This window comes from Phacochoerus africanus, chromosome 15, assembly GCF_016906955.1.
Source record: "Phacochoerus africanus isolate WHEZ1 chromosome 15, ROS_Pafr_v1, whole genome shotgun sequence".
Classification (NCBI taxonomy): domain Eukaryota; kingdom Metazoa; phylum Chordata; class Mammalia; order Artiodactyla; family Suidae; genus Phacochoerus; species Phacochoerus africanus.
The window spans coordinates 2963069-2987632 of record NC_062558.1 but is presented as its reverse complement, the minus strand read 5'-3'; the positions used below and the strand labels follow the sequence as shown (position 1 = coordinate 2987632).

The 24564-nt window shown below is 45.9% G+C and overlaps 1 protein-coding gene across 3 annotated transcripts in view; it reads left to right on the top strand.

Annotated features, from left to right (window-relative positions):
- The window catches only part of ROR2 (receptor tyrosine kinase like orphan receptor 2), a 229439-nt gene that overhangs the window by 152834 nt on the left and 52041 nt on the right, over positions 1-24564 (top strand). For all 3 annotated transcript variants that reach the window (XR_007132185.1, XM_047760486.1, XM_047760487.1), the window contains exon 2: positions 18865-18942. Coding sequence is in view for 2 of the 3 variants with exons in the window: in XM_047760486.1 (XP_047616442.1) it covers positions 18865-18942 (78 nt within the window). In the remaining variant the exon portion in view is untranslated. The remainder of the gene's footprint in view (positions 1-18864; positions 18943-24564) is intronic.

Genomic DNA, 24564 nt, shown 5'->3' with positions numbered 1-24564 from the left:
CCAGCACCCTGCCCTGCAGATCTTACCTTCTGAGAGGTTCCTGGGTCCAAACCATCGTGAGCATTTCCAGGGAACTCCCACCGGGGAAGCAGAGCTGCGTGGGGACCCGAGGACTGCCTAGCCTCCTGTATGGAATGCACTTGTGTTCAGTAGACTTGTCACGGATGTCAGGGTCCAGTTTATCTAAACGCTTCCGTGCTTAGAGTTCCTTACAGACAAAAGTAATGGTGGGAGGGACAGCGAGGCGGGGGGGTTTACAATCCAGCCTTTTCTGTGTAGAGGTTGTCCGTGGCGCTGGAGCGCGGAGTTCTGGGAGGCACTTTGCTGGATGCCTTAGTCTGACATCCCATTTTTGCCAATTTGACCCTCGGAGATGGAGCATTTCCAGGCCTTTACTCCCCTCGACATTTACATGGTGCTAGACTTGGCGAGGGTGTTGGTGCATATTTTAAACAGGGCCTGGGCCCGTTACGAGCTCTTTGCTGTTGGCAAGCCAGGGCACATGGAAGAAAAGCATGTTTGCATAAATAATGTCTCTTTAGAAACATGGCTGTGAACTTTACTGGGGCCTAGAATGAAGTATGAGGCCAGCTGGGAAAGGGTTTGCAGGTCTGGGTTGCATGTTGGAACTGGTTGTGTCCACGCTGTGAACCCCTGGCCCCCTTGCCTCCTTCCGTGTCTCCTTTGTGGTCCAGCCTGTGTTTCCCTCTCACTGGCCTTCCTTCCGTTTCCTGTTTGCATTTTTATTTTTTTAATTTTTATTTTTAAAATTATTTTAATTTTTTTCCATTATCGTTGGTTTACAGTGTTCTGTCAGCATGCTTGCATTTTTATTGCAATGGGAGAACACGGGAAGGTGAGATCATGAAGTTTTTCCTGCCCTTGGACAAGGGCGAGTGTTTCCTCCAATAGTTCAAATATCTGGGTAACCTGAGTCTCTCTCCAGCCAGCAACACTGTCCCTACCTTTCTCTGTAACCCTAGCCAGGGTACTAAGAGGGAGCTGCCTCTGGGTGCTCTATATCACACTGATGACAACATCTGCCATGATGTCACTCTCTGAGAAGCCAAATTGTGATGAGAAACAAATAGGAACATAGCCAGTGTCACTTGGATATAATTCCCTGTGCTATAAATATAGTAGGACATCATTGCTTATCCTGTGCCTGTGTTCTTGAGTGTCACGTGTGTCCATGTGTGTCCGTGTGTGTGTGTGTGTGTACATATCCATGTGTATTTTTGTGATAGTGATGGAGAGAGAGGTCCTCGGGTCCCATTTGGTTGTCAAGGCAAAAGTGCTTTAAACACCAGGCTAAGAGCACACCTGCGGCCTCGAGAGACAGAAAAGGCAAGTCACCCCGTGGTAATTACCCATGACATTATTCTGTGATTGATCAGTTTAGGGCTTCTGGCTGTGAAAATAAAAAAGCCTCAAAGAAAAGCCTGCAACAACCATGATTTATGAGTTTAAGCGTCTCAATTAGTAAAACAATGTATTGAAAAAGTCCCTTTTTATAGGGGCAGGGGAAATAAGTAGTGTCTGGTGATAGGACTGCTAACTTATTAATTCTTTCAATAAATTCTTTCCTTAGAGGAGAAACTTAGGAAAGACAAAGACATTAATTTACAGAAAAAAATCACAGTTGGCAATGACATGCATTTTTATGATACCCACTAGCAATGGTCTGTATTGTTTAATCGATTCAATATTAGTGGTATATAGTACTGTACCTATAAAATACAAATGTTTATGTTGATGTCCCCAAATCCTTGCTTTTTCATTGAAGAAATCAGACCTCATTCAAGAGTATTCACTGCAGTGGAAGATACTCAGGAAAGAGAATATAAAGATTTTCTTTTCAAGTTCTTTCAAATGCATGGGGGAAAGGCATGCGGAGAAATCTTAATATGCAGCTTTATTTCTTCTTGTATGGCAGATATTTTAAGTTATGTAATTTGTTAAATTGTTATATTTGCGTTATATAATTTGTTAAATAAACATTCTTTTTTTTTCTTTTCTTTCTTTCTTTTTTTTTTTTCTTTTTAGGGGCACACCCGCAGCATATGGAGGTTCCCAGTCTAGGGGTCAAATCAGACCTGTTGCTACCAGGCTACACCACGGCCATAGCAATGCCAAATCCAAGCCATGACTGCAACCCACACCACAGCTCCCAGCAACACCAGATCCCCGACCCACTGGGTGAGGGCAGATATCAAACCCATATCCCCATGGATACTAGTTGGCTTTGTTACTGCTGAGCCATAATGGGAACTCCCTTATTTATTTATTTATTAATATTCATGTAAAAAGCCAGAGAATTTCATTCACAGAAATTTCCAAGATGAACTGTTTTGTTTTACTCTAAAAAAAAAAAAAAAAAGTAAAAGCCTAGGTGCGCCAAGTGATTCAAACACAGGGTCACCCTGTCTCCCCTCCTAAAGTGTTCACGCTGACCTGTTTTTTGTGTAGCTTCGGTGACTGTAAATAGCCCTGCCAGTGAGTGACCGGGAGGAGCCACGTACAGTCAGTTCTAATCTTGCTTTGCTCATTCCTGAGGCTGTCTTCAACTCTCTGCATCTCATGCCACAAATTTACTTCATACTGCAAGCTCAATACACAGACATTTAAACTTCTTTATCAGTGTTTGGGGGTGACCAGAGAAGCTCATAGGGTCCTTTGAGGGTTAGACAATCCATGAGGAGAGATTTAGGGTCCAGCATGGGTTAAGGGCTTAAAATTTGTGACAACTGCCATCATAATGTTTATGCACCATGTTTACTATTATGCATTACTTTTAACCCTTCTGTGTCAGACCAGTACTGGCTTGACCAGTCTTTGGTTATCTCCCTTCTTCTGCCATGACAGCCAGCATCCTTAAAGCCGAGGCTTTGTACCCCTGATTTAACTGGAGGATAAATTCTTGGCTGTGGAATTGCTGCACGCGTTTGGGTGGATGGTCACGTGGTGTGGCAGTGAGTCTGAGACACTCTGCACGCTCTGGGCCAGGCAAGAAGTGCCTGTGTCCCTCTCTTGCCAGGGTGGCATGTTAAATGTTGATCTCTCATTTCAGTTTACCTTTGTTGAGTTAACAGCATGGCATTGAGTCTTTACAGAGATTTATTAGCCATTTGAATTTATTTGCAAACTCTTCATGTCTTTCAGCTGTTCATATTCATGAGCAGATAACTTTACTCATGGCTTGAGTTTTTGATCAACCAGAAACTACATTTTCATGACAGGTTGTAGAGTTTCAGCTTCCTGCCCCCGATCACTGCCCCCCACCAGCCCCAAATGGCTATCCTGTCCCAACCATTTGTGGATCCATTCCCATTTAGTTGAAAAACCACCTTGTTTCTAATTGATATTTCCATGTATACTTGGGTCATTTCCGGATTTTCAAATTCCGTGTGCAAGTGGCAATAGGCATGTTTGTATGCTGTTTGTATTTTGTTGAGAATGTTTGGATCTATATTCATAAGAGATACTGATATGTAGTTTTATTTTCTTTTGATGCATTGATCTGATTTTGACATTAGGGTAATACTGTCTCAAAGAATGGGTTGGAAAATATCCTGTCTTCTATTTTCTGAATCTGTGAAGAACTAGTATTAATTCTTCTTAAAATGTATGGTAAAATTCAGCAGAGAAGCCATTTGGTTCTGTGCTCCCTCCCCACCTCAGGAAGTTTTTTTCCTTTTAATTACTAATAAAATATCTTTATTGTTATAATCTAACACAATTTTCTTTCTTCTCGAGTCTGTTTCAGTATTTATGTTTCTGTAGGAATTTGTCCATTTTATTTACATTATCTAATTTGTTGGTGCACAATTTTTCATAGAATTGTCATTTTTTAAATTTCTGTTAGGTTGGTAGTAATGTACCTTCTTTCATTTCGATTTTAAGAATTTGAGTCTTCTCTCTTTTTTTATTAGTCACCCTAGCTAATGTTTTGTCGATTTTGTTCATCTTTTCAAAGAATTAATTTTTTGTTGTATTGATTTTGCCTGTTGTTTTTCTGTTCTCGGTTTTACTTATTTCTGCCCTGATCTTCATTCCTGCCTTTCTTCTGCTAGATTTGTGTGTCATTTGCTCTTCTAAGTCCTTAAAGTGTAAAGTTAGGTTACGGATTTGAGATCTCCTTTTGTAGCATAGGCATTTAAAGCTATAAAATTTTTGGTAAGTAGTGCATTAGCTCTACGTTATAAGTTTTGTTATATTGTGTTTCATTTTCATTCATCTCAAAGTACTTTCTAATATCCCTGGTGATTTCTTCTGTGACTGATTGGTTATTTAGGTATGTTTTGTTTCAATTTCCTCATATATGTGAATTTCCCACATTTTCTTCTTTTGTTGATTTCTAGTTTCACTTTGTTGTTAGAGAATATCCTTTGCTTGATTTTAATTCTTTTACATTTATTAAGGCCAGGAGTTCCCGTTGTGGCGCAGTGGTTAACGAGTCCGACTAGGAACCATGAGGTTGCAGGTTTGATCCCTGACCTTGCTCAGTGGGTGAAGGATCCGGCGTTGCGGTGAGCTGTGGTGTAGGTCGCAGACGTGGCTCCGATCCTGTGTTGCTGTGGCTGTGGGGTAGGCCAGCAGCTACAGCTCCGATTCGACCCCTAGCCTGGGAACTTCCATATGCCACGGGAGTGGCTCAATAAATAGCAAAAAGACAAAAAAAAATTTTTTTTTATTAAGGCCTATTTTTTGGCCCAAAATATGTTCTGTCATGGAAAATGTTCTGTGAAAGCTTGAGAAGAATGTGTGTCCTATTGTTGGGGTGGAATGTTCTGTGGTGTTAGGTCTAATTGGTTTGTGGTATTGTTTAAGCCATCTATTTCCTTACTGCTCTGCCTAGTTCTTACATGCATTATTAAAAGGGTAATATTGAATTCTCCAGTTATTGTTGAATTTTCTATTTTCCCTTCTATTTCTATAAGTTTTCATTTTATGTATTTTGAGGCTTTGTTGTTAGTTGCATATGCATTTATAACAGAGTGACTGGTTCACACTCTTATTATAAAAGGTCCTTTGTGTCTTTTTTTTTTTTTTTTTGGTCTTTTTGCCATTTCTTGGGCCGCACCTGCGGCATATGGAGGTTCCCAGGCTAGGGGTTGAATCGGAGCTGTAGCCACCGGCCTACGCCAGAGCCACAGCAACGCGGGATCCGAGCCGCGTCTGCAACCTACACCACAGCTCACGGCAACGCTGGGTCCTTAACCCACTGAGCAAGGCCAGGGATCGAACCCTCAACCTCATGGTTCTTAGTCAGATTTGTTAACCACTGTGCCACGACGGGAACGCCTGTCCTTTGTTTCTAATAATGATTTTTGTCTCGTACTTTATTTTGTCTGATAATAACTCCAACTTTTCTATGATGCTGTTTGCAGCATTAAACATTCCTATTAACATTTATCATTGCCGTCTGCATGATATATCTCTTCAGCTTATTTGTCTTCTTGAATATGAAATGTCGCTTATGGACAGTGGATAATTTTTTTAATCCATTCCACCTATTTTTGTGTTGTATTTGTCCTTTTAATCTATTTGTGCTTAACTTAATTGTTGATAAGGTAGGTTTTGATTCTGTCATTTTGCTACTTATTTTCTATATGTCATGCCTTTTTTGTTTCTCTGTGCCTTGATTTCTGCCCTTTTTATGTTAAACATACATTTCCTAGTGTACTTAAAAAATTCCTTTATATTATCTCCCATATATATATATTTAATTTTTTAAAATATTATCTTCATAGTGGTTGCTGGGAGGATAACCATTATCATGTTACTTTAAAAAAATCTAGTTCTGATTAATACTAACTTTATTTTAAAAGTAAACACTTTGCTCCAGCATATCAGTCCTCTCTCCTCTCTTCTCTGAACTATTAGTGTCACAAATTACATCTTTATATAGTTTAAGTTCATCAGCACAGTTTTCTAATTATAGTTTCATGCAGTAATCTTCTAAAACAAATAGAAGAAACAAAAAATATGTTTTCAGAATATGTCACAAACAAAAATATATTTATATTGTTTTACATAGTATCAGATAGAGTTTATTTCCTTCTTTAAATGAGAATTCCTTCAAATGCACTTTCATTGCATCTAGAATGACTGCCTTTACTACTTCTTGTAGAGTAGTCTGTTAATAACAGATTTTCTATTTTCTTGTTGTTGTTGTTGTTTATTTGGAAGTGACCTAACTTCATTTTTGAAAAAGAGTTTAGCTAGACATAGAATTCTTGGTTGATGGTTGTCTTTCCCCACCTTAAATAGGTCATCACACTGGATTTATTTCTGATGGGAAGTCAACTCCTAATCCTATTGAGGATCCCTTACACGATGAGTCACTTCTCTTGCTGTTTTCAATATTCTGTCATTGTTTTTCAACAGTTTGCAGTGTGTCTTCTTGTGGATATCCTAGAGCTTACCCTACCTGTAGTTCCTTGAGTTTCTAAATTTGTGTAAATTAATACTTTTAATCAAAGTTTTGGTTATTATTTCTTCAAACTATGTTTTCTATCTTTCTCTTTTTCCTTCTGGACTCCTATTATGTTGGTATTGGTACTTTTGATAGTGTCCCACTGGTCTCTTATGCTCTGTTATTTTTCTTTATTGATTTTATTTTCTTCTTTTCAGACTGTACAGTCTCTATCTCAGTAAAGACAGTTAACTTCTTTTCTGGTTCACTGATTCTTTCTTCTACCAGCTCAAATCTGTTGAATTTCAGTTATTATACTTTCCTTTTTTTTTTTGTCTTTTTTTGCTATTTCTTGGGCCGCTCCTGCGGCATATGGAGGTTCCCAGGCTAGGGGTCCAATCGGAGCTGTAGCCACTGGCCTACACCAGAGCCACAGCAACACAGGATCCGAGCCACGTCTGCAACCTACACCACAGCTCACGGCAACGCCAGATCGTTAACCCACTGAGCAAGGGCAGGGACCGAACCCGCAACCTCATGGTTCCTAGTCGGACTCGTCAACCACTGCGCCACAACGGGAACTCCTCAGTTATTATACTTTCAACAGCAGAATTTCTGTCTTTTAATTCTATTTCTTTATTGATATCCTCTATTTAGTGAGATAAAGTCACTAATTTCCCTTCTTTAGATTTTTTTCTCAGTTCTTTGAACATATTTATAATAGTTTTGGTCCTTCAGGGACCCCTTTTTCTGTTGGATTTTTTTTTTTTTTTTTTTGCTTCCTGCGTATGTGGTATTCTTTCCTATTTCTTCATGTGTCTTTGTAGTTCTTTGTTTTAAAAAGGTTGTTTTAGATAATATTTCAATAGCTCTGGTGGAAAATTCCTCAAACCCTTCAGAGTATTTTGTTGCTGCTGTGGTTTTGTTTTTGTTTCATTTTGGATGTTGTTCATGTTTTTTAAATTATGGAACTGAATAAATTAACTTCATTAACTCTGATGTTTCTATATTCCCTCTAATGTGTGCCTACTGAGTTATCTATTATTTTTTAGTTATTTTTATTTTTTGAATCACTTTATTGAAGTATGCTTGACATTCAAAAAGCTGTACATATTTAATATATACAACTTGTTAAGTTTAGCAATAAGTATACACCCATGAAACCGTTACCACAATCTGTGCCATCTGTCCACAAGTTTCCTCCCACCCTCTTTACTTATTGTTGTTATTATTGCTGTTTTTAGAATTATTGTTATTTTGTGAGTGTGGTAAGAACACTTAACATAAGGTCCCTTACGCTTTTAAGGCTTGATTCCTAGGGGTGACATGTGAGTCAATATATTTGTGTGATTAACCACTCCTTGGTCACAAGATTTTCTCGCATCTTTTGCTAAGGGATCCGGTGAGAAGGCATGCCGTCAAACATCAGCCTTGGCTCTCACTTCTGGACTGCAGCAAAGACAGGGCCTGGTGTCTTCTTGATGTCAGTCTTTCTTGAGCATGTGCATCACCTTCCATGTGTGCAAAGCCTTTTTGATCCTGGAAGTACATCGGCACTTTTGAAGTTCCCTGAGGTCCTCTAGTTCTCCTGGATTTCCTTTTAAATTCAGGGCTGGGCTCAAGTTTACTGCAGTTGTAGTCACAGCATTAGGCAGCTGAGGTGTTGCCAGCAGTTTGTTGTTGTTTGGGTAATGCCCCAGGGGCAGGCACCACCTGTCACCCTCCCCACGACCCTACCCCAGCTCAGCTCTAAAGATTTCCCAGAGAAACCTAGAGATTTCCCAGGGTGGTGCAAGTCCAGACAAAATAGTGACTGTGGGATGGCACTTTTAACACAGCTTCAAAGGCTTCAGATCTGCCGGCCATCTGCCGGGCTGCCAGGGTGGGAGGGCTGATGGTCGCAGCTTGTGTGAACCTGGCACAGCCCTGCCCTCTTGCCAAGGTTCAATCTTTCTCTTGGATGGATGGTTTTTCAGTTCATTCTGCAGCTCTGGTTCATTATCTGAGTTCTTAAATGGTTGGTTCTTGTTGTTTTCCTTGTATTTTTTTGTGCTTTGGCGGGAAAGTGAATTCATCGATATCTTCAGGCCATCTTTCTGGAAGTCATTCTCCAGCATGTCCCCTGAGTCTGGCCTCTTCACTTAGGGGAATGCCTCTGAGAGGCACCCCCTGTGGGTGTGTATCAGCAGTTGGGCCTTTTTATAGTTAAGTAGCACATGGTATAGTTTCAAAATTGTAAAATCTTCATGTTATGCATTTGGAGTCATAAAGATATATATGCATATTTCAAAGGGCATGTTGTCAGAGAGATTGTGGAATGTGGGCCTGGTGGAGCTCCTTGGGGCATTGCCAGGTGTGGCAGGTCTGAGTGCCATCTAGCAGGGTTCTTGAATGATCTGGAGGATCAGGGGCTGGGCCCTGTAGTGAGCAGAGTTGGGGCGCCACTGTCTGCCTCTGAGAAGAGGAGATGACGCAATGCAGGAGGAGGTACCGTCCACGCCTGGAGCAGATCTGAGCTCTGGTCTTCAGAATGTGAGGTGCAACTCAGGACTTCTCCTCCGACCTGAGCATGATGGTCCTAGGACACTGCTAGTGTTTGTTTACTCCTCCCCTAGTCACAGAGTGCCTCTTACTTGCTGGGGTTCCTAGGGGTGGACACCAGACCATCATGAGAACCTGCCATCCTGGAGGCCACCCTCTTCTGAGGTGAGACAGACCCAGACAGGGCAGGCCACGTGTGGGCCCTGGATGCTTTCAATAAGGGCTTCCGGGGAAGGAAGGCCTCACTTATGAGTGAAACTTGGAGCAGAGGAAGTGAGCGATGAGCTCCCAGGAGGTCTGGGGAAGAGTTTTCCAGGCATGTGGGAAGAATAAATGCAAACTCTAGAGGGAGAACGGGCTAGAATCATTGCTGAGATAGTAAAGGGGAAAGAAGTTGAGGTGAGGTTGGATGTGTGTGTGTGTGTGTGTGTGTGTGTGTGTGCATGCATGCGCACGTGTGCATGCTCACACATGTGGAAGGGCTGAGGACAGGGCTCTGGCTCAGCCTCCTAGGAGGTTAAAGGTGCTGAAAGTTGTTGAGCACAGAAGCATTCCTTCTTTCATTCATTCATTCACAAATGAGCAGCTACAGGGCTGTGCTGCAGGTGCTGGGGACAGAGCACCGAGAAGACAGGCAGAACTTCCTACTTCCTGGATGAGGAAATAGACAAACTAATGAACAATGAATGGTCTCATGAGCAGATGGTCTCCTGGAAGTGCTTAAGGGGAAAAGAAACACGGGAAGCAGGTTAAGTAGCAGGATTGTGTGCATAAATGTAGCGAGAAGTGTTCGGCACATTGAATAAGGTCCCCTTTGTCCCACTCCTTCCTGGCCACCACCCCCAACCATGACCAGTCTTCTATCTTCCATCACTGCAGATGCCTCTCTGCCTGTTTGTGAACGTAGTATAAGCGAGGTCATACAATACAGGGTCTTTTGCATGTGTATCTTCTTCCACGCAGCCTTATGCTTTTGAGATTCACCCCTGCTGTTGCAGGCGATGGTGTCTGAGCCTCCTTTTAGAAGTGCAGATGTGTCTGCTGCATGGACAGCTGCCAGTGAGCGGGGGGTGAACCCAGGGAAGCTTGGTGGGGTGTGTGGGGTGGGAGCTGGGACTGGGGGTGAGGAGCGTTGCATCCTGATGCATTTTGAAGATAGAGCCGGCAACATTTCTTTTTTTTCTTTGGTCTTTTTGCTTTTTCTAGGGCTGCACCCATGGCATATGGAGGTTCCCAGGCTAGGGGTCTAATCGGAGCTGTAGCCTCTGGCCTATGCCAGAGCCACAGCAACTCTGGATCCTTGACCCACTGAGCAAGGCCAGGGATAGAACCCGCAACCTCATGGTTCCCAGTCGGATTCGTTAACCACTGAGCCATGACGGGAACTCCCGGCAACATTTCTTAATGGATTGCATGTGGCACGTGAGAGGAAGAGGAGTCACAGATAACCGCTATATGTGGCCTTGGAGGGGCGGAGTCAGAGTTTAGGAAGGCAGGCTGACTGCAGGGGAGCAGGAAAGCTGGTCTGGCTTCCTGTTTGGACAAGCTGAGTGTGATGAGTCTATTATATGTGCCCGTGGAGATGTGAGCAGGTCCTCTGTTTTTTTGAGCCCTTCTTTCCGTGCAGAGGCCCAGCTCAGAAACGTGCACTGGGGAGTGGTGGGCATTTTGCTGTCGTTAAAAGCCAGACCATCGGAGTTCCCGTTGTGGCATGGTGGTTGGCAAATCCATCTAGGAACCATGAGGTTGCGGGTTTAGTCCCTGGCCTTGCTCAGTGGGTTGGGGACCTGGCGTTGCCGTGGTGTGGGTTGCAGATGCAACTCGAATCCCATGTTGCTGTGGCTCTGGTGTAGGCCAGTGGCTGCAGCTCCGATTGGACCCTTTAGTCTGGGAAACTCCATATGCCGCGGAAACAGCCCAAGAAATGGCAAAAAGGTAAAAAAAAAAAAAAAAAAAAAAGCCAGACCATCAAGGAGACCCTTACAGAAAGAGAGGGAAGGCTTTTGCAGGCCCAGCTCTTGGGCATGCCAGCATGTAGAGCGCCAGAGATGAGGAGACATTCCCAAGGGAGGCAGGGGTGGGAGAGGACCCAAAAATGGAAAGTCAGGTGAAGGGAGTTGTTTAATTGCATTATGGAAAGCGGGCAGCCCCGAGTAAATGTTCAACATCGTCATTACCAAAAATGGTCCGGCAGATTGCTTCGGGTCTGACCACAGCCTTCCCTCTGGACATGCCATCCTGCTCTTTGGAATGGTGGCGATGGTGTAAATATTATGAGAAAGAAGGAATGCCAGCCTGAGAAGAAGGGGCCTGGGAAGATGCCATGGCTGCTGGCAGAAAACGTGGGGAGAGGAAGCTCAGAGGACAAGGGTGTCCCAGCTGATATTGGTTGGAGAGCAGCCACAGGGGGATGTCTTCAGGATGAAGGAGTTGGGGCACTAGATCTTTAGCAAGTGGTTGGCAGTCCCCTGCAGCGTCTGGGCAAGCCCGCCCAGGCAGCTCTGTACCTAGTCCAGATCCCCTGTTTATTCTTTCTCCATCTCTGTCAGCCTGCTCCAAATGGGTGCAAAAGTCACTTCCCAATAAGCATTAATTATAAAGAGGCTTTGAAGATAAGTAACACTCCCTGTTACGGGTTGAGTCGTGCTCCCTGAAATAGATAGAATGGAGTCCTAACCCCCAGGATCCCAGAACATGACCGTATTTGGAAATAGTGCCTTTATAGAAATAAAATGCGATCACCAGGGTGGGCCCTAGGCCACTGTGACCGATATCTATGCACAGAAGGAAGACTCTGCAACGACACGGGGAGACGCAGGCGATCCACACGCCGAGGAGAGAGGCTGCAGGAGAAACAAGCCGACCAAACCTTTGGTCTCAACTTCTGGCCCCCAGAACTCTTGTTTACGCTGTCCAAGCAGTGGCACTTTTGGGGGGCAGCCCTAGCAAACTCATACAAAAGCTCACTTAAAAAAAAAAATCACTGCTGTCATCTTTGATGATAACAGATGTGTATCCTTGTTTGTTTCCATGAGCTCAGAGTAATGACTGCCAGCAAAACTCATGCTTTCAAATACGACAACTGGTCGACCTGCTCTGGAGATGAGAGCAACCTCTGGCCACATAGGCTGGACAGATATTCCTGCTGCAAACTTTCAGAACCCCTTCCTGCTGGATCTCATTTACTCCACCCTAAGATATCTCCCGTCAGCCTTGGGTTCCAAGGCTGCTGCACCTGCACCTGAAGAGTTAAAGCGCTCCCTCAGGCCAAAAGAAAGCAACTTCCAAGAGTTTCTTTGTGGTACAGTGGGTTAAGGATCCAGCGTTGTGAAGTTCCCACCATGGCAGTGGGTTAAGAATCTGACTGCAGCAGCTCAGGTCACTGTGGAGGCACAGGTTTGATCCCTGGCACAGTGCAGTAGGTTAAAGGATCTGGCACTGCAGCCACAGCTGCAGCTTGGACTCAGTCCCTCGCCCCATATGCTGTGGGTGTGGCCATTGAGAAAGTAACTTCCAGCATTATCATGGAACAATACGCAGTTTCTTTTTCTAATACGGTTTTTTAAAAAAATATCTTTTCCTTCCTTACCTTTAATTAAAAACCTTCCAGAGCTTCAAAGTGAAAAAGTGATTCCTTGTGTGCATGGGAATAACTGATACTTGAGAGTCTTCTGTGCCACCAAATGGAAACAGAATGAGCTTGGAGTACTTACCCAGCATTTCTCTCTGCTCCGCTTGTACTATTTTTGCTGCAGTAACAAGCACGTCCATCAGTAGAATCAGGCCCCAGAGGCTGTGTTGCTGAGAAGGGTGTCGGGGTCTCTCCCTCCCAGCCACATCTGTTGTGGATGGGTGCTCCCGGCCTCCTGGTTCTGCCAGGCCTTCGGCCACCTCGGCGCAGGGCTGTAGGTGTTGGGAAAGAGAGAAGCTCAGTGAAGGGCCCCAATTCAGCCTTCTGAGTGGCCTCACTCCCCCTTCAACAACTCTTCATTTGGCCCCTAACAGGGGGACTTTGTTGCGGACTCTGGGGACCGTCTGTGATAGAGGCAAGAACAGCGTGTGATGACAGTATTGCAGGGAGTTGAGCCTGTGCCTGGACTCACATGGGGGTTGGATATTTTGGCTGTAGAAGTGGAATCAAAGCAAAAGTTAGCTTGATGAGAGACACTGGTTCCTGCATTTTCAGGTTGTTGGATTTGACTTCATGTTTCCAGAGCAGAGGTAGGTCCCCCCTGTAAGAATGTAGACCCAGAGGCTAATGTTTACCCAACTCAAAATTAGAAATAATGAAATGAAAAATTACAAACTGTTAAGGCTACCGTCGATTAGGTTCTGGCAGTTCACCTTGAACGCCGTGTGGTTTTCTAGCTGGCAATTAAAACACACGGTATAACATTTTAATAAGCGCATACCCAGAAACATTATCGAGCCTTTTACTATCGACATACTTTCTCTGGCCCTGTTCCCAGGCTAATGGACTCACCCTTTAGAATTTTATACTCTGCTCCTTTCCAGTTAATTTTTTTCCTTAACTATTGCATTTCCAGCATCATGGATGTTTTTGATTTGACATGGTGCTGAGCCAAGTGATCGTTCTGGAACCCATGACAGACACTTCCAGCTGCCAGTGGATATGCTGAGTTTTCATGCAGCGCAACTCATCCTAAAAACCATTGTCACCCTTCTGGGGGCTACTAGGCTCTGTTCTTTTTCCCGTGTGCCCTGACTGCTGCTCTTTCTTATATTCTGGAAATTGTACCTTCATTAAGGATGACCGAGATCCCAGAATGCTAAGCTTTGCTGAATGAAAGGCTCTCACTAATTAAAAAGAGGCTGCTTTGAAGCTGTCCACATAGGCCAGAGACTGCATCTAATTAAACCACAACAAGTATACTGATTCAGATCAACAGGTAGAGATGAATGAATGAATGGCTTGAATAACAAAACATTTTTAAGAGAAACACAAATCAAAACCAGCATAGCACATGGACTCAAATGCAAGGGCATGGGTTGAACTTCATTAGTAAACTGTCTCTTAATCATGTCTCTACTCTTCATGAAAAGAGTCGTATGTTAATACTACAGAAGAAACCTGGAGATCAGAATAGACCCACATGTACTTTGCAGACATAAAACTCTCTTTTCTTATTGATGTCTTACATCAAAAGGTCACATTAGAAGCCCATGTGGAGAAAAGGGGTCCAGAAGATCTTGTTTTCTTAGGCACGGTTTCTTTTTTTTTGTCTTTTTTTTTTGGTCTTTTGCCTTTTGTCTTTTTTTAGGGCCGCACCCATGGCATATGGATGTTTCCAGGCGAGGGGTCCAATCGGAGCTGCAGCTGCCAGCCTACACCACAGCCACAGTAATTCGGGATCTGAGCTGCATCTGTGACCTACACCACAGCTCACAGCAATACCAGATCCTCAACCCACTGAGAGAGGCCTGGGATCCAACCCACATCCTCATGGATGCTATTTGGATTCATTAACTGCTACACCACGATGGGAACGCCAGGGGGCATGGTTTCTAACTGCTCACAACTGGCACACATTTGGGCAGAGCATGCATCTCCAGCGATCGCAGGCCTGTGGGAAACCCTGACGTCTTCCTAAGCCCAGTGACATCAACAATGCAGCCTTTCATCTTGTCCTTCTGCTGACACCAATTAGTTCCTTCCTGAATGTATAGGACATTGATAAGCACTGCTAAGAATACACGCTAAGTACCAGAGGAGGGGCTGATACCACCATGCTGTGATAGTCAGTGTGATATTTCACTCAAAGCCAGACATCTTCCAAAGAGATTTGGCTGGCATGATGTTGAATCTTGGCATCACCTATATCAGATCCCGGGAATCTGGGTTGTATTCTGCACTCACACCCAGCCTGCACCATTGAGGCTGTTTGCAGATAGGATCTTCCTTATAGCTCTTTACTTGTGAGCCTTCATTAAGGGCTTGGCCAGTGTAGTATAATGTGTAATAGTTATTCAGTAAACCTTTTATTGTCTGAAGATAGTATGGGAGTTTTCATATACCTCACCCTCTGCTTCCTCAATGTTAAGTCTTAGTGCAGCACCTTTGTCACGGCAAAGGCGTCAATACCCATACATTATTCTTTACTAAAATCCATACCATTCATCTTTCTTTGGATTTTCCCTGATGTTATTTTTTTAATGATTTTTACGTTTTCCATTATAGTTGATTTACAGTGTTCTGTCAGTTTTCTACTGTACAACAAAGTGATCCTGTCACACATATATATGCATTCTCTTTCTCACATTATCTTCCATCATGCTCCATCATACGTGACTAGATATAGTTCCCAGTGCTATACATTGCTTATCGACTCCAAATGCAAGAGTTTGCACCTATTTTTTTTTTGTCTTTTTGCTATTTCTTGGGCCGCTCCCGCGGCATATGGAGGTTCCCAGGCTAGGGGTCCAGTCGGAGCTGTAGCCACTGGCCTACACCAGAGCCACAGCAACTCGGGATCCGAGCTGCGTCTGCAACCTACACCACAGCTCACGGCCACGCCGGATCGTTAACCCACTGAGCAAGGGCAGGGACCGAACCCGCAACCTCATGGTTCCTAGTCGGATTCGTTCACCACTGCGCCACGACGGGAACTCCTGCACCTATTATTAACCCAGATTCCCAGTCCATCCCACTCCCTCCCTCTCCCCCTTGGCAACCACAAGTCTGTTCTCCAAGTCCATGAACTTTCTTTTCTGTTGGAAAGGTTTATTTGTGCTGTATATTAGATTCCAGATGTAAGTGATATCATATGGTATCTGTCTTTCTCCTTCTGACTTCACTTAGTATGAGAGTCTCTGGCTCCATCCCTGTTGCTCTGATATCATTTTTGTTGTTGTTGTTCTAACGTTTCGCTCATACACTTACAGATGCGGCACCTTGAGTGAGGACAGCTCTTGTGACAGTCGTTAATTTCAGAATGGAATGGTGCCCGTATTTCTCTGTTAGGAAGCAACAGCGGGTGATGGTGCTCTCGTTTTGCCGAAATTTGAGGTGTCAACTCTAAGGACCCAGGCGATTGGATACTGAGAATTTACTCACATTTGACTTGCAGAGGAAATGGGCTGGGGCTTTGCCTCTGAACACTTTCATATCTACATCCTAAAGCTTGGGGTCACAGATACTAGCCAGGTGGGCTACTTGAAACTTACCTGGTTTTCCAGATACGTTCTGGAAAACGCTTTTAGTGATGTGCTCTTGTTCAAATACCCAAACTAAATTTTTACTGAGGATAATGCTTAAGGCTAAAAGAAATGAAAAATCAAATCCCAGCGTATATACTGACCAGCACAACATGTTCAGGGAGAATCAGCATTTCTAACGTCAGTGGTGAATTTGCAGGTCTGTGTGGGGGTGACATCTACTTACGAGTTGACAGAAGCATTTGGATCACTTTTCTCCCACAAGGAGTGTGCATGTTCACACCCTGGCTTGGATGCAAGAGAAAATACTCAGGCTTTCAATGAAAGCTGCTTTGGAAGAGCCGGGGGAATCTTTTGCACAGTGGAATTGGGCTAATGGTGCTTATTTTTCTTCAGGATGTGTATTTATTTGACTGTTTCACACCATGTGTCAATTCCTAAGCAGTTAATAATTTTTATGCCTCTTTCAGATGTGTGTATATAGTGCAAGTGTGTTTGATTTCCTGTGGTCTCTCTACATTTAAACAGTGCTGAGTGATGGTATGTGTAACATGCCAATTTAAAATTTCAAGCCCAAGCTGAACGGTGTTGATTGGTCTGAGTAGCTTTGCTCTTCTCTGTTGTGGATCAGCCCCAGCTTCTGTCTAGGTTTTAGTACTAGAACCATCAGCCCTCACTAGAGATGCAGCAGTTTATAGTTCCTTTGAGGAAAATTAAAATATGTGCCAATATTGGAGTTCCTGTTGTGGCTCAGTGGTAATGAACCCCACCGGTATCCATGAGGATTCAGGTTTGATCCCTGACCTCACTCATTGGGTAAAGGATCCGGTGTTGCCGTGAGCTGTGGTGCAGGTCGCAGACGTGGCTTGGATCCCACATTGCTGTGGCTGGGGCGTAGGCCAGCAGCTATAGCTGCCATAAGAGCCCTAGCCTGGGAACCTCCATATGCCGCAAGTGTAGGCCCGAAAAAAAAATCCGTATCTATATCTATCTATTTATCTATCTATAGGCAACTATTAATTCAGGAGATGAAGTGATTGCCATAGGAGAGGTATATGGTTGGGTGGAGTAGTTTTAGAGTATAAAGATACTCTGAATAGTTGATCAAAGGCGTTTTATGAAAGGTGGTACGGGAACATGTGGGAATCTTCCACAATTGGATGTGACGGGCCCATTGAGAAACAGTCTCCCCTACTGGCCATTTGGAAACTGGGCCTGAATTCTAAGGGCATTGCAGGCTTAGGTGTCACCTTGTGTGTCCCATGATTTAGGAAGCTGTGTGTAGAGAGGATCAGCTTAGACCCACGGGTGCTGTTGAGCAGCCATTGTTTGTCTAGCTCAATGATTTGAAGCATCTTGACTGCAGCTCTGCCCTTATTAAACACTAACTGCCCATCCTCCCTCCCCCTAGGCCCCATCTCCCACTGTTCTTTCTATCTCTGTATTTGACTGCTCTAGGTGGCTCATTAATCATGTAGTATTTGCTTTTCTGTGTCTGGCTCTTTCACTCAACACAATGTCTCCAAGTTTCCTCAGGGTCTCAACACATGCCAGAATTTCCTTCTTTGTAAGCTGCATCGGTTTTTTGTTTGTTTATTATTGGTGTTTTGTTTTTTAGGGCCGCACCTGCGGCATATGGAAGTTCCCAGGCTAGGGGTCCCATGAGAGCTACAGCTGCCGGCCTGTGCCACAGCCACAGCCACGCAGGATCCGAGCTGCTGCATCACAGCTCATGGCAACGCCGGGTTCTTTAACCCACTGAGTGAAGCCAGGGATCGAACCCACAACCTCATGGCTCCTAGTCGGAATTATTTCCACTGAGCCACAACGGGAACTCCCTAAGCTGCATCGTTTTCCTTAGACATTTAAGAGTGTCCCACTCTTTGATAGGCTTTGATGCCGTAAACCCAGACCACCCTGACGTGTTATCAAAGTCACCCCTGACTTCACCATTCCTACCCCCACCTCCCACCTCTAGCCAGTGGGACCCAGTCAAGGCCAAGGTATGGGGTCTTCAAAGTAAACTGCACTGGAATATGGAGAAGGGTCTGTATGAGACCCTGTATGGTTTCTGGGTTATCGGTTACATCTGCCCATCTTTCCCCTGCAATTCTGGGACAGGGAAGCCATGACTTTGTGCTGTATTCCCTCTTGAGCAGCAGATGTATTCTTGCCCTTGGTGTTTGACCATGACCTTGGGGGTGGCTGCTCCCACTGACACAGTCTTTGCCGGAAGGATGGAAACAGGTGTCCTTACAGTTAGGTGTAGATCAGTACTTGGCTCCTGGATGCCAGTGCGTCTGGGGGTTGGGAGGGGAATGAGCTGCCGAAGAAACTTCAATTCTGACTTTCTTTAGACGTACTAGGGGGCTGAATCTGGAGGACAGCCTGCTGACCTCAGCTGTAGAAATGTTTCATTTTGCCAGCCGGTGTTTTAATCTCTCTCTCCTTCCCTTAATGAAGCTCAGGGCTTCAGACACATGTTTGCTTCCTCCTTGGGGGCTGCAAAGCATTTGCGTTTGGCCATTCTTGGGATAAACTCAAGAATCACTTTTGCTGTTCTATCAGAGCTGATGCCCCCAAAGCCCTCCGCAAGTTTACGTAACGCCTTATTCCTCTAGGCTTCCTATAAACAGTGGGCAGTTTTGCTAAAACATGATTGTTTTGTGTGAAAAGCAAAGTCCCGGAAACAAAATCTCACGAATGTGTGTGCTGTGCTCTTTTGCCAGGGCAAGCAGAGGTTCCGGACCCCAACGACGCTTTGGGACAACTGGACGGACACGACAGCCCCATCCCAACCCTGAAAGGTGAACTGTGACATGCTCTTTGGTTTTTAGAGGTTTTTTTGGTTTGTGGCATGCGGAAGTTCCTGGGCCAGGGATGGAACTCACACCATGGACAATGCTGGATCCCTAACCCACTGAGCCAACAGGGAACATCCGAAGTGCGCTAAATGCAAGGGTTTGAAAGGGTGTTATGAGTACCGTGTAGAGAGGCTCACGGTGACGTTTTACTCAAGGATGGTGGGGTGCCCTGTGGCTCGGTGCTGCCCCATTAATTGGGCAGTGGTATGTCTCCTTCCACAGATATGGCTCTTTTTAGGGCCACACCCATGGCATATGGAACTTCCCAGGCTAGGGGTCGAATCAGAGGTGTAGCTGCCTGCCTACGCCACAGCCACAGCAAAATGGGATCTGAGCCGCGTCTGCGACCTACACCGCATTTGAGGCAACACCAGATCCTTAATCCACTGAGGGAAGCCAGGGAGCGAACCCACATCCCTCGTGTCCCCTCAGGTCCAACAGTCTCAGCCAAGGTGGCCCAATGTCTCTCTTTGTACTGAAAGGGCTAAGCTCTAGGGGTCACGCAGGTAGCTGAGCTGCCTTGTGGCCTCAGAACAGTCATTAAACCCAAGGTGGGGCATTCCCATTGTGGTGCAGTGGAAACAAATCTGTCTAGTGTCCGTGAGGATGTGGGTTCAATCCCTGGACTGGCTCAGTGGGTTGGGGATTGGGCGTTGCTGTGAGCTGTGGTGTAGGTCACAGATGCAGCTAGGATCCCATGTGGCTATGGCTGTGGTGTAGGCTCGCAATCGTAGCTCTGATGCGACCCCTAGCCTAGGAAGTTCTATATGCCGCAGAAGCAGCCCTAGAAAGCAAAAAATAAAAATAAAAATAAATCCAGGGTAGATGTATCTACCCGCTGTTGGTGGTGCCTGGTGAGAGGAGGCCCTTAGACAAGGATTTCCCTCTTCAGTATATTTTGCAGCAAACACACAAGTTAGTTTTGTCACATTGACCCCCTGGCAGTCCTAATGTGGTCGCTACAACCTCGCACAGACCCAGGCTGCTTGAAGGGAGGGCCTCTTTTGGTATGGGCATGGGCCCCCACAGCAGCCAAAGCCTGGGCTCTGGAAGCATTTCCTAGGAAGAAAGACAGTTTTGCTTTTTATTTTGGGTTTTGTTTTTTATTTTTTGGCCGTCCCACAGCATGTGGCAGTTCCCAGGCCAGGGATCAGATCTGAGTCACAGCTGTGACCTATGCTAAAGCTGCAGCAACGCTGGATCCTTAGCCCCCTGTTACGGGCTGGGATCAAACCTCTGTCCTGGCACTGCTGATCCCATTGTGCCACAACAGGAACTCCAAAAGCCAGTTTTTGATGGTTAGATTGTAAAATCATTTCTCAAAGGTGTGATGGAGCCTGCAGCCAGACAACAGACACGTATGTCCTCAGTGCTCCGTACCAGGCCCTGTGTGAGGCCGGGCACAAGCTGGTGATCAAAGCCAGTTTGGACTCTGCCTTTTAGAGTTTACTGGACTGGGGATTCTGCATCGTAAGGGGAAAACCATCAAGTTTTAAAACTAGGAGTGGTGGTGTGTAGTCTCAAGAAAGAGACGAGGTCATGGTAAGCTGGAGGGAAAGGGAGGGCTGTCTTGGTTTGGGACAGGATGTCACGCTGAGGTCTGGAGAGCTGACAGTCGCTGAGAGAAGGTGGGAGGAGGGTGTGTCTGGGGCCAAAGTGGAGGCTGTGCAAAGGCCCTGAGGCCAGGAAGACGCCGTGCCTTGGGGCAGCTGAGAGAAGGTGGGGCTTAGGGGCTGGTGCAGCAGAGGTCAGATAGAGGTTGGGTGAGCCATGTGTGGGTGTTTAAATCAGTGAAAATTAAAATTAAGAATGCAGTTCCTAGGTCTTATTGGCTTTATTTCAGGTGCTAGAAGCCACTGGGATGGGCAGCACAGATCCAGAACATTCCATCATCACAGAAAGTTCTGTGCCCTGGGAGAGCATGAGCATGCATGGCTGTTTATTTTATTTTATTTATTTATTTTGTCTTTTTGTCTCTTTAGGGCCACACCCATGGCATAGGGAGGTTCCCAGGCCAGGGGTGCAGTCGGAGCTACAGCTGCTGGCCACAGCCGCAAGCCACAGCCATAGCAATGCAGGATCCGAGCCACATCTGCAATCTGTGCCACAGCTTACAGCAATGCCGGGTCCGTAACCCAGTGAGCAAGGCTAGGGGTGAAACCCACAACCTCATGGTTACTAGTTGGATTGGTTTTCGCTGTGCCACTACGGGAACTTCCATTTTCCTTCTTTATGGGCTATGGCTTTTGCACAGAAGAGGACTCCCTCTCCACATCCTGTCTGGTCCCCCAGCCTCCTCCTCACACCCTCAGTGATGGAAGGCACTGGCCTGGCAAGGCCGGACTTATTCTTCCCCATGCCTGTTTGTTCAAAGAGCTTCAGGGAGTATTACCACTTGATTACATTTGGCTTAAATCATATATAAAAAGTGATAATAGCCGAATGGGCTGTATGAGCTATTTCTTTAATCCAGTTACCATTTATGGTGCCCACGCATCTGTAAAATTGCAGGCAGGTGAAAATGACCCAGGGGCCAGTCTGTCACTGAGCAAAACAGGATCTGAGAATGAGTTACACGTGTTAAAAGCATTTGTGTTCAGATGCACTGGGCCAGGATTGGGCATGTAACATATGATCGGTGGCTGGTATTGCGAGAGAGACAGCTCTCGGAGCAAAAAAGCCAGTATAGAAGGAAAACAAAATGAATACAAGAGACATTGTGATTGACTGCTGAAAAGTTTGCCTGAAATTTCCATATGCCAAAGTACTGTCATCCTTAGGGCTGAAGCTGGCCTTCAGTTCGAGTGATATTTAACGGGAGTTTTGTATTCTTTGCTACGTTAAACACACTATTTATTTATTATACTTACAGAAGTGTGCCTTTGGCCTAAAAACCGTTTGCTCTTTTGTTGCAAGGCTGTATGTTCCATTGCCCGTGTTACACATCTTGGGTTTTGTAAAATCAGTACTTTGGAATGTGTGTGGGAAGTGGATTATTTCTGAGAGCCCAGGCGGGTGGTGCTGCTTTGTCCCAAGGCCTCCAAAAATAGACCTGCTTGCTTGTGCCTCCTGCCGGAGGAGCAGGGCTGCCTTTCATACCCACCGAAACCAGAAAGGGAATTCCTGACCCTCTCTTGAGGCTGTACTGCAATTAGAGGTGATCTCAAGGGCATTCTAAATCACAGGGCAGGATCCGATGCCTTACTCATGAGGCTGTCCCCTGCTCTTGGTGACATGCTGTGCTGCAGTGCCCAACTAAAAGTTCCTGGGACAGAGGGGGAAGAAAAACCCAAAAATAAGGCCATCAGCAGAATTCACTGTGTTGGCATGGAGATCATGCCCGATGTCTATTTACTGGGCACTGGGTTCATGATTTACATATAATGCATGAGCTGATTAGTGAATAAGTTGGGTGCATTTCTGATTTATTTTGGAACTCTTGGGTGTGTGTGGGTGTGTGTGTGTGTGTGTGTGTGTGTGTGTGTGTGTGTGATTATTCCCTGGAGTTTACTAGAGAGTGAGAGTCTCCAAGGCTTATGGGGTGAACTTGATAAGAGCATCCTGCTTACAGATACAGCATGAAGTTTGTGGCTGGGAGCTTGGGCCCAGGCTTGAGCTGTGAGTGTCGGCTCTTGCGCCTTTGCTCTGCATGTCCCCTGGCTGGTCATGAAAACCTGGGGCTCCCACAGGCAGTGAGCAGAAGGCCTAAAATGCTCCCCCCTTACCTCGGACAGACCTAATGTGAGTCTCCGGGCTCTGCCCTGACCACTCTTGAGGCGAAGGCTGGTCATTGAGCACCTGACCCTCTTGCGGGCCATGAATTTTGCAGTGCCCGTTGGCCTGCCCTTGATCTGGGCACACTGATGGTGTTGGGAGAAAGCCCTAACCTACAAATAAGAGATTTCAAAGCAAGAGTTCCCATCGTGGCTCAGTGCTAACGAATCCTACTTGTATCCACGAGGATGCAGCTTCAATCCCTGGTCCTGCTCAGTGGGTTAAGGATCCGGCGTTGCCGTGAGCTGTGGTGTAGGTCGCAGATGTGGCTCAGATCCCGCATTGCTGTGGCTGTGGCGTAGGCCAGCAGTTGCAGCTCTGATTTAACCCCTAGCCTGGGAACCTCCCATGCTGCAGGTGCAGCCCTAAAAAGGAAAAAAAAAAAAAATTAAAAGTGGGCATTGTCGTGTTGTCTACGGCAGCTTGGGTGTCACAGCACACACAGGTGTCACATGCACGGGAGTCCACCCCGGGGAAGGGGGGATGCCCCAGCTTCCAGGGGCAGTGAGGCCAATTTCTGCCTCCAGGCCTTCCTCTTTTCTTATCTCTCTCAGTGTCCTTCCCCCAACCATCCCTGTCCCCTGTCTCACTCTCCCAGTGTAGCTGCTGGCCACCTGGATTGGGAGTCGCTGTGATGGAGTCACTGCAGCTGGTGGCCAGTGTCTAGCTGGCCCGTCCATTGTTGTTCCCACCGAAGGTGACAGAGAGCCAGTCAACCCTCCTCGGCCCACAGAGTTTGAATCCCATGCTGCAGCAGACTTGCTCATGTGTGCTTATCTTATGTCTGTCCCAGGTGTGTGGGTGTGTGCCTTCATCTCTCTGCATCTGTGTGTGTCTCTTGCTGTAGGATCCCACCCCCAGTTTGCACCAGCTCCTCTGTATTTCCAGCCACCTGGCTTTTGTGTGTGCTTTTCTCTGAGTCTGCCCTTGCCTGTGTCTGGTTTTCTGCATCTGGGTCTGTCTTCCAGTGCCTGAACCCTCCGTGTGTGTGTGTGTGTGTGTGTGTGTGTGTGTGTTCGTCCATGTGCCTTTCCCTTTTAGGAGGATGTGAGGGCCCCCCTGCTTGTTGAATGCTCTCCTTCATCTCTTCTGCCTGTCTTCCTCAGTCCCTCTGCAGTAGTTTCCAAGGATGGTCCTAACAATGTCCCACAAACTAAGCATCTTAAAGAACAGAAATTGATGCTCACAGTGGTAGAGGCCAGAAGTCCAAAGTCAAGGTGTCGGCAGGGCCGGTGCCCTCTGGAAGCCCCGAGGGAGAAACTGTCCCATGCCTCTGGTGTTGCCCGCAATCCGGGGCGTTCCTGGGCTTGGGGCTCCCGTCACTTCAGTCTCTGCCCCGGTTTTCACGTGATCTTCTCTGTGTGTCTGTGTCGCGGTGTCCCTCTTAGAAGGACACCCATCGTTAGATGCAGGTCCACCCATGTGACCTCATCTCAAGTTGATTACATTTGTACTGACTAAGGTCGCATTGACAGGTCCCCACACATCTCCCTGGAACCGGTCTCACGTCACAGTTCACCCCGCAACCACCTCTTATCCTTCAAATGTGCGAAGACATTTGTACTTCCCTCCATGTCCTCGTTTATTTCATTTCCCCCTGTTTTTGTCCCATCTCTGATCTCCTTCCTTTCTCATCTCACACCCTCTGCTGACCCCGTTGCTCCCCCCATAAGCTCCCCTGCGCTCTTTCTGCAGCTGGTTCTATGCACACCACTGGACAGCTCAGCGGAAAAGTCTTAGCACGAGTAGCCCCCTGCCACTGCCCCGACTGATTTATGGGCCAGTAAATAC